Below are 15510 nucleotides of genomic sequence, written 5' to 3' on the forward strand. Positions count from 1 at the left end.
AGCCAGTATGGAAAGAGCGCAAATGTCCATCGATGGATGAATGGATAAAGAAGATGTGGTATATATATATATATATATATATATATATATATATATATACACACAATGGAGTATTACTTGGCAATCAAAAAGAATGATATCTTGCCATTTGCAACTATGTGGATGGAACTGGAGGCTATTATGCTAGGTGAAATTAGTCAAAGAAAGATGAATATCATATGACTTCACTCATATGAGAACTTTAAGAGACAAAAAAGATGAACATAAGGGAAGGGAAACAAAAATCATATAAAAACAGGGAGAGGGACAAAACATAAGAGACTCTTAAATATGGAAAACAAACAGAGGGTTACTGGAGGGATTGTGGGAGGGGAGATGGGCTAAATGGGTAAAGGGCATTAAGGAATCTATTCCTGAAATCATTGTTGCACTAGATGCTAATTTGGATGTAAATTTAAAAAATAAAATAAATAAATTAAATTAAAATTAAAAACATTTTAATAAACAAATAAATAAAATCTTGGAGCATCTGGCTAGCTCAGTCATAAGAGCATGCTATTCTTGATCTTGGGGTTGTGAGTTTGAGCCCCACGCTGGGTGTAGTGATTACTTAAAAAATAAAATCTTTAACAATTTTTTTTCAAGTCTTTTGAAGAAGACATAAACACTGAAGACAAGAAAGAAAAATAAATATGGAAAAATGTTCAATTTCACAGGCAAAGAAATGGAAATTTAAAGTGAGATAGCACTTTTCACCTATCATGTAAACTGTTTTTAATTTATTCAATGTCTATTTACTATTGCTGATATAAGTGCTGGGAAATTAATACTTTTTCCCACACATCCCTGGAGGAGTGAAAATGGATAGAACCTTTCCAAGAGGTATGTGTATAAAAGTAGAAGAAAAGATCTTCAGGCTCTCCTGTGGAGATTCAGAGTTAAAGAACACTTTTCGGCCATTATCCTCTTTACACATCGGCGGTTACTCTTTCAGTTTTCAACCCTCTGGGGCAGAAGTTCCATGCTCTGCCCTCAAGGCTCTTCCTCTCATTACACTCTTACTCTAAACCTTTCTTAGAAAAATGTCTCAATGCCTAAAAATAATTCACATAAAAAACATGGGCACCCAGCCCACTTAGTTAAAAGGTGTTAGAAAACAGAATCTTATTCACACCCACATGTTTGTGGAGCCTATAGATGAGGGACTGCTGCAGAAAGTCAACTGAATGAAAAACCTGACCTGACTCACCTTCAAATGTGTATGTATTTCTTAATAATATTAGGTATTACAACATAGTTGTAACCCTCCACTTTTTTCTTAATGTTTATTTTTGAGAGAGAGGGAACATGCAAGCACTAGTTGGGGAGGGGCAGGGAGAGGGAGCCAGAGGATCCAAAGCAGGCTCACTGACAGAGAGCCCAATGTGGTGCTCAACCTCACGAGCCCTGAGATCATGATGTGAGCCAAACTCAGATGCTTAACCAGCTGAGCCACCGAGGCTCCCCCCTCCGCTTTTTTTAAGGCATATAAACATTTATTAAAATGGGTCAATAATGCAGCTAGACACAGAAAAATGAAACAGTAATATAATAAACCAAATGTAAGAAGCCTCTGAATGAACTATGCATTTATCCTAAGTATCAGTAGGAAGTTAAGTACAGTAGAAGGGAAACAAGTCATCAGTTTGTACTCTCATCTATCAATAGCCTCCTGACAACTCTGGTTTCCTGAAATTAGCTGAGAGCATCTATAACTCAATGCATAGTGATTATTAAATATAATTTGGCAATGTGGTACAGTAGAAGAAACACTTAATTAGAAATCAGGACACCTGGGACATTGCAGGAGTGTGACTTTGGCAAGTCACTTAAAAGTTCCTGTTGCCTTGGGGCATCTGGGTGGCTCCATGGGTTGAGCATTTGACTCTTGATTTCAGATTTCAGCTCAGGTCATAATATCGCAATTTGTGAGATCGAGCCCTGTGTCAGGCTTCGCACTGACAGTGTGGATCCTGCTTGGAAATCTCTCTCTCTCCCCCTCTCTCTCTGCCCCTTCCCCACTCTGTTGTGTGTGCATGCATGCACTCTCTCAAAATAAATATACTTTTTAAAAAGTCTGAATGCAAATATATAAATACATGTGACATGTATATATTTTTCTTAATACAAAAAAAGCAGTATAAAATGTTTAAATCTCTTAAAGTCTGTTGTAATAACATTTGCTCTATACTGCATATGAATATAATCATTTCCATTATTAAAATGATCACTTTCTAGAAGATTGCAAATGTTAACAATTGCTTGTTATGACTATTTTCCCAAGCATAGCTCCCTATACAATTATATACAACATGAATATGGCAATTTACTCAATTCTCTGTTCAACAACATAAACTCATACTTAGCATCATGTTAATATTCAAATTAGTTCCCATATGTAGTGTAAACATTTGAGGGAGAAAAAATATATGAACAAAGACACAGAGGTTGAATTCTGATCTTCTGGCCAATTCTACCTTCAATCTCTGCCCCACCCCAATCTCGAGGTACTCTCCCTGCAAAAGAAAGGAATCTTGCTTAGGTTTTTCCAATCACATATATTTCCAACTCCAATCCCTAATCTGACATTTACTAGCTCTATGATCTTTAGCAACTTCCTTAATTTTTTGTTTAAAATTGAAGCACTAAGGACCATCTGAAGAGCAGAATGTTATGAAGATAAAATGAGATAATGTATCTGGTACATTAATAATCAGTCAAAAATTTTAGTTATTATGCTTATTATTGACTTAAGAACATACAGTGATATTTAAGAGTACCAAAAAAAGACTTAAATCACAAGCTGACTTGTGAATTTTGTCATTGTAACTTTTATCTCTTCTGAGAAACATAATATGTATTCTATTAATGCAGCATAGTTTAGAATTTGTTTAGTATTTTGTAATTTTTAAAATTATTTCTTCCTTTATAATCTTGTCAACTAGGAAAACTCCTGAGGGCCAGAATCTTGTTTCATGAGCTTGTGTGCACATACTGTGCTTTTTTTTTTTTTTTGAGAGAGAGAGAGAGCACATATAATGGGGGGGGAGGGGGGGGAGCGTGCAGAGCAGAGAAAGAGAATGAATCTCAAGCAGGCTCCAAGCTCAGAGCCTGCCATGGGGTCCATCCCATGATCCTGGGATCATGACTTGAGCCAAATCAAGAGTCAGACACTCAACGGACTGAACCACCCACCTGCCCCTATATTGTTCTTATTACATTGTAATTATTTGTTTCTCTGTCACTCTACCTGGGTTCTGAGCATTGCAAGGCAGAGAGCAAAGCTTACCCCTATTTGTATCCTAAAAGCTTAGTAATGATACAAAATAGGTCTCAGTAAATGTTTGTTGAATGGATAAATGAATGAATTACTCTCACCCCTCCCCTCAATGCCTTACACAGTACTCCACACATAATAGGAACTCAGTAAAGCTCTTTAATGGATCCATGCAGAAATCATTTGGACCCAACCACATAAAGCTGTACCTTGCCTCAGAAAGGCTTTAAAGTGTAGCTACTAATATTACAAATTAAAACTTTTAGTCTAACACATATCAAATAAATAGGTTCAATGACTAACCACATCAAGGGTAGTGCCAGAAGGATTTAAAAGCCATTATTCTAATTAATGAATTTGTGAACCTCAAATGGAAAAATCCAGTTACATAATCAAAAGAGGTTAACCCCTACAAATTTATACCTACAAAAGACAGTAAGAAAAATTATCAGATAGTTTGCCTGAATTGAAGCCATTGTTTTCAGTAGAAATAAGAGTTCAGGAGCAAAGTGGTCCAACCTCATCTCCACAAAATAGTTCTGAAACCGAGAAACTAAATATTTTGCCCTCTCCTTGATTTTAACTCCTGGGAGACTCACTTTATTCCCAGATTAGCAGATATTCAAAACTTGTTCTATCTCCTAAAATAAAACTTCATCCATTTCTTAAAAGGCAAATAACCTGAATATGCGCACTTTGGGAACACTAGGTTTTATATTCAAGTTAACTAAAACTATCCCTAGTGTTCAGCCTTCTGCTGCAGCAATAGAAACACGTTCCTTACTTTTTAAATTACATTCGTGGAAGGCTTAAGTGTCGTGCTGCACATTCTTTCACTGTATCAGCTAAACTGGTTTTACACTGCATATATAATTTCAAAAGTACACCGTAAAGGAATTCTATACTTGAATGAATCTGGGAAGAAACGTGATCTCAGCACACACACCCCTTCTTTCAACTCAATACGCTCCAGAGGAAGCACATCTTAGGGTTTTTTTTTTCCTAAAGAATTTCTCTCCCGTCCCCACCCCACACTTTATTTTACAGCAGCAATCATTCATTATCCCACTCAACAGTCTCTCCGCAGAAAGAACCTTTCCAACTAATCCTAGTTCACCAGGACCCTACTTCTACATCTTACAGTCCGTGGGGGATTTCTTTGGAAGGGACAAGTGTTGGTGGAAGTCCGGGACGCCACCATTCCCGCCACGCCATTTAGGACCCAGGTCCTGGCGCGCAGTCTTAGACCAGCTTTCGGCGGACCCCGTGAGCCGCGAAGGGTCCGACACAGTCCCCCCGTCCTCACCAGTGCAAAGCAAACCGGGCCCAACCTCTGTGCTCCCATTCAATATACCCTCCACCTCGCGGTACCCCATTTCTTCCCACTTACTCCTCGATGTAGTCCGGTCCCTTTATCCAGTTCTGAGTCCGCGTAAACCCTCTTCCTTCCAACGCACACCCTTCCACACTCCGGCCCCTGCCCCTTGAACCCTACTACACCGCCGTCCCTCCCACTGGACCTCACGGCAGCTCTAGCCCTCCGAGTGCCCTAGTGCAGACCTGCGCCAGGTCCCTTTACCCACTGGACCTGGGTCCTCTCCAACACGTCACACTTGGGCCCGTTATTCCCGACCTACCCCCACCACCAGGGCTACCCCCTGCACCCCCGTTACCTCCGACCCCGCCCCCCTGAGGGTGTCGCACTCACAGTTCCTGCCGCCGCATCCTTAACCGCCGCGGCTGCTATAGCTACGGGGAGCCAAGGCAACCAGCTCTCGCGACACTTTCCTCAGCTAACGGCGAGAACAGCCGAGAAGAACCTCTAGCAAGAAAGTAAACGAGTCGGGCTTGAGAAGGCTAAGTATATCTCGCGATAGTAGTGTGTAAAATGGCGGCCGCCAGGCGTTAGGGGCGGCCTGGAAAAGTCTGGTGGTGGGTGAGGGCAAAGAAGAATGTGTATCGAGGGAGTCGGAAAACTATTGCAGGGGGGAACGGGTTGACCTGGGGGAAGTTAGTACGGCGAACCCTACACTGGAATAGCTTTAGGAATGTGGCCTTGTTTGCTCCAAGTGCCTCAAAGTTAGAGCAGTGACGCCTTTAGTTCCGTTTTCCTGGCATTTTCCTTATGCATGAGGAGTTAGAGATGGAGCGAGCAAGCCAGATGTTGATCTTACCGTCTCGTAACCTTCCTTCAGGAAATTTTCATCCGTTCTTCTCACACTGGTTTGCACACGGTATTTGGTTTCACAGAAATAATTTGTTTATTCACGAGTTCCCCACCCCTATCAGTTCGCCAGACCAAAATAGGAAATGAAAGGTTTTTTTGTGTGTTTTGTTTTGTATTTTTAATTGAACATAAGCACAGGTGTTTGGCCTTGGATGCGGAAGGGGACCGCATTGGTGTATGACTTGAACTTTGCACTTGTTGCTTGCAGCTCTGTGGACACATCCTTAATTCCTGACTCACAAAACTTAGTTGTAGGGCTTTCTCTATGCTCTCAGACAACTGTAAATGCAGACTGAGAAGCATCTGGAACAGAAGATGGATTTAAAGAACGTAGTGGAGGTTGGTTGGAAAGTAGTGAGTTATTTTAATTGGTTGTTCACAGTCAGTAACAGATCGAACTTACTCTCTTTTCCTCCTTCTCACTACTGCACTGGACTTAAAAACAGAACAACAACAACAACAACAACAAAAGTTGGTGAACAAGGAAGAGTAAAACAGGAAGTAATTTTTTGGAATTTTTCCCCCAACTTTAAGGGTAGGCGCTGAATTATTTTAGGGTTAACTGAAATCTCTATGTCTCATGAAGGTTGTTATGTGTCTTTGTACAGCTGATGCCTCACACAATACCTGGTATACAGTAGGCACTCAATAAACATTTGTTAAAGGAATATAGTCCTTAACTTTGGTGAAGGACTCACAGAGTTTTAAGCATGAAAATCTGATGGAAATTGTGAACCCATATCCAGATCCTGTCTGTGCTCTACCCGTATTCCCTCAGCCCACCCCAGAGCTTACTACAGCCTTGATAGATAGTGCAGGTCCATACCTACCTACCTCAAACACCTGTGTATTCCTTTGCCTGGAAGTGCCAGCAGAGTTAAAATTCCCAGTAGCAATCTGCAACCAAAGAAAGATGGCATTTGGTAGCTAAATACTACAGTTCCTCATCCCCTCAGTGGGGCAATTCTGAGTTCACTGTAGTGTTTCCCAAAACTTACTAACATACAAATCACCTGAAGAGATGAGTAAGACACAGATTCTTGAGTTTTCATTTTTAACCAATCTCCCAGGAAACAGTGATGCTGCCAGTCCAAGGACCACACTTTGAAAAGCATTTTTCTCAGTAACAAATGGGACTCAACTCCAGTTGCCCAAAGCACCTTTATTGGCGTTCTTCTCACTCCCTTACACTGTTTGGATTTCTGGAATCACCTTCCAACCTTCTGGGGTCCACATCTTTGTCTCAGGATCTACCTGCATCCACATCTTTGTCTCAGGATCTATTTGGGGGGGAAATCCAACTTATGGCAACACTGTCCTTAGAAGAATACACACAGGGGATGCCTTAGTGGCTCAGTCGGTTAAGCGTCTGACTCTTAATCTTGGCTCAGGTCGTGGTCTCATGATTTGTGAAATCGAGCCCCGCATCAGGCTGCACACTGACAGCATGGAGCCTACTTGGGATTCTCTCCCTCTCTCTCTCTGCCCCTCCCCTGCTCACTTTCTCTCTCTCTCTCTCTCAAAAATAAATAAAAACATTAATAATAATGATAATAATAATAATAATAAGTATTTGAAAAAAAATACAAACAGAAAAATCTTTGGAAAATAAAAGGGGGTACCTGGCAGGCTCAGTTGGTGGAGCATACGACTCTTGATCTCAGGGTTGCAAGTTCGAGCCCCACATTGGGTGTAAATATGACTTAAAAATAAAATCTTTAAAAAAAGAAAAAGTAGAATACAGAAATAGAGTTTTGTGTACGAGTTTAAAGGAAGTATGAGTCCTCTGAAATTTGTTTAGGTTGTAAAGGAAAATGATCAAGGTAAATGTTATGTGACCCAAGGTCCATGAAAATTAGATCAGTCTATGCAAAGTTTAGCAACCTAATAAAAGCATTAATGGCTCATGGAGTTGGCTGAATTCAGCCAGCTCTCCTCAGAAGTTATTTTCCCAGATCCTATTAAGCCATCTTCTTATTCTTCCTGGTCCTCATCTCTTATTTTGTGGAACACAGAGGTAACTAAGTCTGGGAATCTAAAGAAACCACATGCTTGAAATAAAAATTAAAAATTTTTAAAAATAGGGGCACCTGGGTGGCTCAGTCGGTTAAGCACCGACTTCAGCTCAGGTCATGATCTCACAGCTCATGAGTTCAAGCCCCGCATTGGGCTCTCCCAGCTGAGAGCCTGGAGCCTGCTTTGGATTCTGTGTCTCCCTCTTCCTCTCTGCACCTCCCCCACTCACACTCTGTCTTAAGAGAGTCTCTCAAAAATAAACATTTAAAAAATTTAGGGGGGTGGGGGAGAGGGAAAATGGGTGATGGGCACTGAGGAGGGCACTTGTTGGGATGAACACTGGGTGTTCTATGTAAGGCAATTTGACAATAAATTATATTCATAAAAAATGAAAATTAAAAAAAATGTTTTAAATAAAATATTGTTGCTCATTCCTATTGGGCTGTCACAGTTTTTTCCCCTAATTACAGTGCTTTCTGAATACCACTGAAGTGCCCTCATGAACCTTAGATCTTTTCTGACTATGCTCACACAGAACCAGCCATACTATAACTGCACCTTGTTTCTCCCACTTTCTTCTGGATTCTAACTTGGTATGCCATCCTTTCAGGAATCTGTAACCTTTGATTTATATATTCCTCAGCCCATTCTGGTGTCATCTGGAAACTTTATGGCATGTTCTACTTTTGTGATAATTGGATAATCCTGATCATCCCTATCTCTAATCAGCTACACAAAGAGAACTAACACTAAGGTCACCAACACCTACTTCCTAACCACTGCACACAATAGCTTCTTAGTTTTGCCCACATATGGACCAACACATGTGTTTGTGCATGATTGTCTTATGTACCATTGAATAAGTATGTCTTTGTATACACCTATGAATATGGTCTTGTGGGTGTGGACATGGGTGTGGTATGTAAGCAACCAGAGCTCAGGTCTGGTCTTGAAGTCTGAATAATGAACATTTAGCACTTGACTTTAATTAGTCTCTGTGCATTGTTAGCCTTAGTTTTTATCTGCCCTCAAATATCAGAGGAAGAATGAGTTCATTTCTTCAAAGTTTATTGACTGTTACCAGTGGGAGAGCAAATTCCATAAAAGAGCAGGTTCCATACAGAGCAAGTTGGTGAGAAAGGATGCTTGGAGTGGGGACTTGGAGTGAAGACTGGAAAGGCAGATCTCTCCCTCCTTTTCCCCCTCCATTCCCACAAGGATACTGGATTTACAGTGAGGGCATCCTGCTTAACATTCTCTCTCCAAATTAGAACCTGAGAAGAGAAATTTAATTCAAAGTAGAGGAGGAAACACCTCACAGCTCCTCTGTTTCTCCATCCAAGGGGATGCCAATATCCACATTGTAGTCTACTGGCTCCCCAGAGCTCAGCCAGGGAATAGGGGTTCGATTAAAAGAAGGCCTGTTGGAGAGATTCTGGTTGTAAAGGACCAGGGGTTCACTCAGTAGGGGCCCCAGGTCAAACTTGGGCATCTGGAAGGTCATGCGTTTGGAGGCCTTCTCATATCCACCATAAGGCATTGCCGTCCTGAAAAGAGAATACATTATTTAATTAAAAACCAGAACAAAAGGAACAGCTTTATCAGTGAGGTGTTACCCTTTTTTGAGGATGGGGAAGTCTGTGAATTTTAATTTAGGTTGCTTCTGCACTCCTTTTTCTCCCTTAGTGCTCCATTCCCCATTCCTGGTTTGCTTTTTTCTCCAGAGCTAATGATGAGAAAAGGAGTCTAGTGGGGTACTAGATAAAGAGGTTCATGGATAGTTGTGACTTAGACACTATAGACCCAAGGGTCTGAGACTACCTTAAAATACAATGTAGACCCCCCCACCCACCCACACACACACACAACTCCTACCCCACCTCCAGTGGGTAGCACATGGCTTGGTGAGAGGAATTAACATTGCCTGGAGAATTCAGGCTTCTTAGGACCAAATGCAAAAGAATGGTGCTTCCCCATTCTGCTTTCACACAGATCTCCTGTTCACAGTCTAGAGAAGCCCAATTCCAAAAGAATAGATACTTAAGCCTTACTAGAGAATAAGGAAATAGAATCCTCCTACAGGGACAGTAATGAAATCCTAACCTTGAATGAAGGGAACTTCAAGAGTCCTTTAAACATGTAATATATTATTCCCATTTTAGAGCAAGGCAACCAAGGCTCAGAAGTAGGGTGACTGTCCCATGCCCACTCTGCTAATAAGTGGTGAAGTGAACTAAAATTCAAATCTTGCCTCACAGCAAATGTTTCCTCCATCATACTGCACTACTTCTCTGAGTTAGAGTGAAAAAAGCAAAGGCTTTCAATTTGGGTCCCCATATTCCTTCCTTCCCTCCTCAGCCTCCTTCTGAAACATTTGAACCAAAGTCTCCATTCCAACTAAGCACATTGTGCCACACACTGGAATGCATCTGGTTGCTTCCTCATACCCCCTACCTGTTGAAGGACTTATATTTGGGAAGCTCAGCTTTGGCCCCATAGGCCAGCAGGTCGATGCCAAGTTCCACTTTTTGCTGAGGGTCAACCCCCATAGCTCGCTCCCATGGGGAAATATAGGTCTTGAACACAGTGATATGTTTTCCTTCTCCACCTGTCTGGTCTCCTGGCAGCCATGGGAGAGAAAATTGAGTCAATAATAGCAATTAGCAGCCAGTGGAAGTTAGTCTTACACCTCTGTACTAGGGAAGTTGCTGGGGCCAATCTTGGTAATTGTGCTAGTTTTGTGGAATCCTGACAGCCCAAGGGCAGATCTGTGACTGAAACTGAAAAGCCAGAAAGGTGACAGAAAGATCAAGCTCCTGGGTGAAATAGACACACTTTGGCATTCTCCTGGGGTAAGAGAGTCCATCTAGGTACCTCAGCAGGCCTCCCTTGCTCCCTAAACCCAGTCTAGGCCTCATTCCTGGGGATATCTCTGCTCTAAGAACCAGATAACATTACTCTTGCATAAGGATACTTGCCTGTTCCTGTCTCGCCAACCCCTGCTGTTCCAGCAGTTCTTCCTTTGCCATTCTGGCCCCCAGGACCACTTGTACCCCCAGATCCAGACCCAGAGCCCTGATGGTGCTGCTGGTCAGAGCCATACTGTCTGGCAGAGCCACTTCCCCCTGCCTGGCCTCCACTGCTGCCTTTGCTGTAGGAGAATCCCTGACCAGCTGTGCCCAGCTGTCCCCCAACTGTGGGAAGGAACTTTTGGAAGTGATCCTGTAAAGAAAGAACAAATTAAGGGGAAGGTTATACAATGGATATGGGAAATATACAAAGACAAAGGTGGTGTGCATAGCAAGGAGGAGATGATCATAGAAAATGGCCAACCAGAAGACACTGAACCCTCTGAGATCTCCCCTCCAATAGGTGGATAGTGGATAGCCTGACAGAGAGGAACTGAACTCTCCTAATGGATAGGACCCCCCCTTGGCTCAGTTCCTCCAGTTACACCTTAAGGTAGGGACAGCTCATTCTCCACACTTTCCTTTCCCATCCTTACCAAGGCAAAGAGGACCAAGACTTGCACCCCACTATAATTTGAAAGGATGGGGTTGGGACAGAGAACCCAGGCTTAATTTGAAAAGCTAGAGAGATGTCTGCCTCTTCTTTTTCTTTATCTTGTCTAACAGACAGAACTCTCTTCTTTGTCTTTCTCTTCCTCTCCCTCTCTGCTCTTGGTGCCTGTTGAACCAGGACTTCCTGACCGTGAAACTGTAGCAGGTAGGGGGAAGGGTGACCAAAAGGGCAACCCTGGATTCAGCCCCAAAGCCTAAAAATAACCCCACCAACTCCTTCAGGAGGCTCTCCTAGCCACCCCACCATGCACACCCCTATGCTCCAACCAGTGTAACCAGACCCAGCCAGGGAGGAGGGCTTTTGGCCTCCTAAAGTTAGATATGACCGGCTCAGCATTTTTGCTCTGCTCCTACATAAGGGCCAATGACAGAAAGTCCTGCCTCTGGCCCCATGTAGGCATCTATTTCCACTTTCCCCTGGCTGCCCAGTGAAGGTAGAGGGGGAGGAAAGGTAATGGAGAAGATCCCCTTTTTCTCGGCTATAACATCTTGTGCCTGGCACCCTTCCAATCCCTCCTTCTCTTTGGAGAATGATTCTCACTAGAGAATTCTCACTATCTTAGAAGACAGTTTCAGTTCCCACATCCAGAGTTCTTAGATCCTATAGATAAAAGAATGGCTCAAGAAGGAGATGTTTATAAAAATTCACTTAATTCGTTGCAGGGTTACCAGATTCATCAAATAAAATTATAGGACATCAGTTAAATTTGAATCTTAGAGACACAACGAATACTTTTTTACTATAAATACACTTCAAATATTGCATAGGACATATTTACATACAAGAGAGTATTCGTCACATATCTGAAATTAAAATTTAACTGGTATCTTGTATTTTTTAAATTGAACTAAATTAAATTTTTATGTCCCAAATACTTCATGGGACATACTTTACTAAAAAATTATTCATGCATATCTCAACTTTAAAATACAGGACTGGGTGTCCTGTCTTATCTGGCAGCCCTATCTTTAACACTTAGCCATACTGGGAAGGAATTTTCCCCCTGAGGGTGTGTACTCTTCACCCCCACCTCCCCTTCACTGGCTCTAAGATAGAGACAGAGTTTCAGAAGTGGGCTGTAACTCACCCTGGAGGTTTAATATATCTGGGGACTTAATAAGCTTATAAATTTGCAGAGAGGGGAGGTTGGTGGTATTTTGGAGATTCAGGGCCCACCAAAAAACTGTCAGAAGAGGCACTAGGCTGTGAGAGTTATAAAGTTCCGAACTCACCATTGAGCTGTCAGAGAAGACATCAGGGTGGTTCTCATAAATAAATTTCTCTACCCTCATCTGCCGCAGTTTGAACATCTTGGAGCCCCTATTAGTGAGCAGCGACAGCTCTTCCAACATCACATCCCTTGGGACACTGATCTTCTTGCCCAGGTTCAGGCCTGAGCTCTCCTGTCGACCTTCCAGGGAGGTGGGAAGGAAGAGACAAGGAGAAAAGTAAGGTTTTCTAGGTTCAGAATACAGATGCCAACCACAACTAAGTGTGTGTGTCTCCTGCAGAGATCCCAGAGGTGAGCAGATACTGTCTGATGAAGTTCTATGTAGTTTGTGAGAAATTTTTATTTCCTGGGTTTGGAGTTGGAGACAATGCACAGGAACTGGGGTGCAAAGTGGAATCAGTATACCAGAGTGGAGAGAGTCAATAAGGCAGAAGGGGCAGAGGCATGGGGTGCAGGGCAAAAAGACTAAAGGAACATCATAGATGGAGACCATTGGGGAGACTGTAGCCTGGGGGAAAGCCCAAAGGCCAACACTGTGTGGAGTTGACCACATCTAAATACAGATTTCTGTCTTAACTACTTTCCTTTCTCTTCCCCTCAGTGAACCCTGGCTGCAGACAGACTTTGGGCATTGGGAGAGCTCTTCATATGCATATACTCCTACCACCCCCAGGAAAAAAAAAAAGTCTAAGTATTTTTCCATTTTATGTGTTTCCACAGGTTCCCTAGCACTGGAGGGGTGGAGGGAGGGGAAGTAAGGAAATTAACCATTTACTGAGACTTTACTCTGTGCCCGTCTCCATCATATATATTTTTTTCCTCAAACATACCTCACTGACCTGTGAGTCCTGTTGTCCTGGACCTGCATTGGGTGATATGGCAAGGATATTATTGTCTCAGATTACAAGGTGAAAAGGGTGGAAGGGTGTGTGATCAGTGTTGAATCCTTTCTCCACCTTTCTCCCTGCCCCGCCTCCCCCCCCCCCCCCCAGAATTTCTCGTGTCTCTTCATATCTCTTCACGTTATTTAACTTTATGATTTTTCTGGGACTTCTGAGGCTGAGATGCTCTTAACAAGAAGTCCCTACACTAGGTAGGTGCAAATATGCCATACCTCCAGTTAGTTCCATGATCAGCTTACTGGATTTCCTCTTCTTGTTTGGGGCTGGGGTTCCTGAGAGTGGCATTGTGGAGGCAGATTCAGCCTGAATAGGGTGAGAAGGGGGAGTTAGAGGATGGACAGGGACTGGAAGGTATCTGCAGTAAGGTAGTACTTCTTAACTTGGGGTTAAGGGCTTCAGGTTAAGGGTATGTGTGTGTGTATATATATATGTGTGTATATATATATGTATATATATATATATATGTATATATATATATATATATATATATATAATAAACGTATATTTTTCCCTAAAAGGGGGGAAAAAACAATGGGTGAAAACCCATTGTTCTAGGGCTTCTCCTTTCTTGGAGGTGAGGCAGAAAGTATAGATGCACCCTCTACCCCTACCTTCTATAAACCTCCTTTCTACTGTTAAAATAGAGCTGGTGCAGGGATTAGGAACACGGTATGTGTTGGGGGCAGTGAGTAAAACAAACAACACACAGGCTGGGCACTGCACCCAGGTTTCATTGGCTTGGCATGACTTCAAGTTTTTATTTTCATGGGGATCTCAGATTGGGGCTGTAATTCCCAACTCTGGGTCTTTCCTTCCCTACTCTGGGTCTTTCCTCAGTCTTCCTCAAGCCCTGGCAGGGGTTCAGAGGGCAGTGGCACAGAAAAATATTCTGCCAGGGTCAAGGAGATTCGGCCCAAAACATTCTCCATAGGAAGGAGAGGTTGTTGCTCCTCTATTGGGCCAGCTGGAGTGTGGCCTGGGAGGTCACAGCAGTGATCCTTGCTCCCTTTCAGTAGCTCCCGCCCCAGACCCCAGAGCTGGGGTGGAGAGGAAGGCCGGGGGCATTTGAACCTTGATGCACATCAGTTCAGCAATATCATAGCGGTAGGGAATTGAGGGGGGATAGGAACATAATAATAGAATCTGGCAGTGGAGGGGGACAAGCTGGGAAAAGATGCAGACTCCAGCCCTTCCTTAACAGAAGTTGGCACTCAGCAAAACACTGTCTTTCTGCTGAGCCCTATTTCACAACACATCTGCATTTCTACTAACTTAATGGGGTATGCTGAGACAAGACCCCCGGAACTGATAAATGGGCATTTACTATACTTTTCTCAGCCCTAACTAGGTTCTTTTTCCCATCCAGCCTCTCAGATCCCCTTCTTATTACTCCAGTGCCTCCTTCAACATCTCCATTTCCCCCACCCTCCTAAGCCCCTCTTCTTCCAACTCTGTGGCTCCCCTGAACTGGACAGCTGAGAGCAGAGCATACATAGGGGAGGGAGACAAGTCTCCCAGGATCAAGGGTCACTCTTGCAGACACAGACACAGCAGTCAACAGAGTGGGCTCCAGCCCCTCTGGCCATAGAGCTGGAACTTACCGGCTGCAGAGGTGGTGGTCAGCTCTCCTGGGGGTCCAGCAGCTTTGGAGGACTGAGCTGCTGTGACCGGAGAACCCGAGCTGGGCAGGCGTGGGGGCAGCACTGGCAGTGGGGGAGGGAGGGTAGTTATTAATAGAGATGATGAGTACAAGCAGCTCAAATGGCACTGGGGGTACTGAGACCCTGGAACCAAGATCCCGCCCTCCTTGCCCAGAGGCTCAGGAAGGAGAGGAAAAGCCTTTGGGATTCTCCCACTAAGCTGTCTGAGCCAGGGATCAGTCTGCCCAGAGACTCCCCTTTCTTGGCATCTAGAGTCTGAGATCCAAAGAAGCATTCAGGGAAAAATTGAAAACTGTGAGGGAAAGAGGAAGCAAACAGAAAACGGTGGACAAGAATTTGGAGAGCAAGAATTTGGAGAACATGTCTGGAGAGTCACTCAGAACCAATCCAGGCTGGAGCTGGAGGGACTATATGGGTACATTTTGGGAGTGGGAGGGCTTAAGGAGCTATGTTTGGGGAAAGGAAATCTGTTCACAATGTTTTAAAAGTTCCTCGATGAGTTGATCTTTTCTCTGGGAAAGCTAGATCTTGGCAGGACAAGGGACCAAATTAACCAAACCCAGTGCTTCCTATGC

The 15510-nt window shown here is 43.2% G+C and overlaps 2 protein-coding genes across 4 annotated transcripts in view; both read right to left on the reverse strand.

The window, feature by feature from the left end:
- The window catches only part of USP54 (ubiquitin specific peptidase 54), a 133432-nt gene extending 128173 nt beyond the window's left edge, over positions 1 to 5259 (reverse strand). Inside the window, exon 1 of one of the 3 annotated variants that reach the window (XM_043598039.1) lies at positions 5025 to 5259. The gene's annotated coding sequence lies outside the window, so the exon portion shown is untranslated. Of the gene's footprint in view, positions 1 to 4706; positions 4924 to 5024 lie in introns of those variants that run through there. The other 2 variants (XM_043598044.1, XM_043598041.1) reach the window with 2 other exon arrangements.
- Positions 5260 to 8610: 3351 nt separating this feature from the next.
- On the reverse strand, positions 8611 to 14977 carry MYOZ1 (myozenin 1). Its single transcript, XM_043598069.1, has 6 exons — positions 14876 to 14977; positions 13487 to 13577; positions 12374 to 12552; positions 10538 to 10781; positions 10014 to 10179; positions 8611 to 9106 (listed from the first exon to the last, which is right to left on the reverse strand). The coding sequence occupies exons 2-6, from the start codon at positions 13557 to 13559 to the stop codon at positions 8875 to 8877; spliced, it is 894 nt and encodes a 297-aa protein (XP_043454004.1). The 5' UTR covers positions 13560 to 13577; positions 14876 to 14977; the 3' UTR covers positions 8611 to 8874.
- Positions 14978 to 15510: the final 533 nt, after the last annotated feature.

Source organism: Prionailurus bengalensis, chromosome D2 (genome assembly GCF_016509475.1).
Source record: "Prionailurus bengalensis isolate Pbe53 chromosome D2, Fcat_Pben_1.1_paternal_pri, whole genome shotgun sequence".
In the NCBI taxonomy this organism is placed as follows: Eukaryota; Metazoa; Chordata; class Mammalia; order Carnivora; family Felidae; genus Prionailurus; species Prionailurus bengalensis.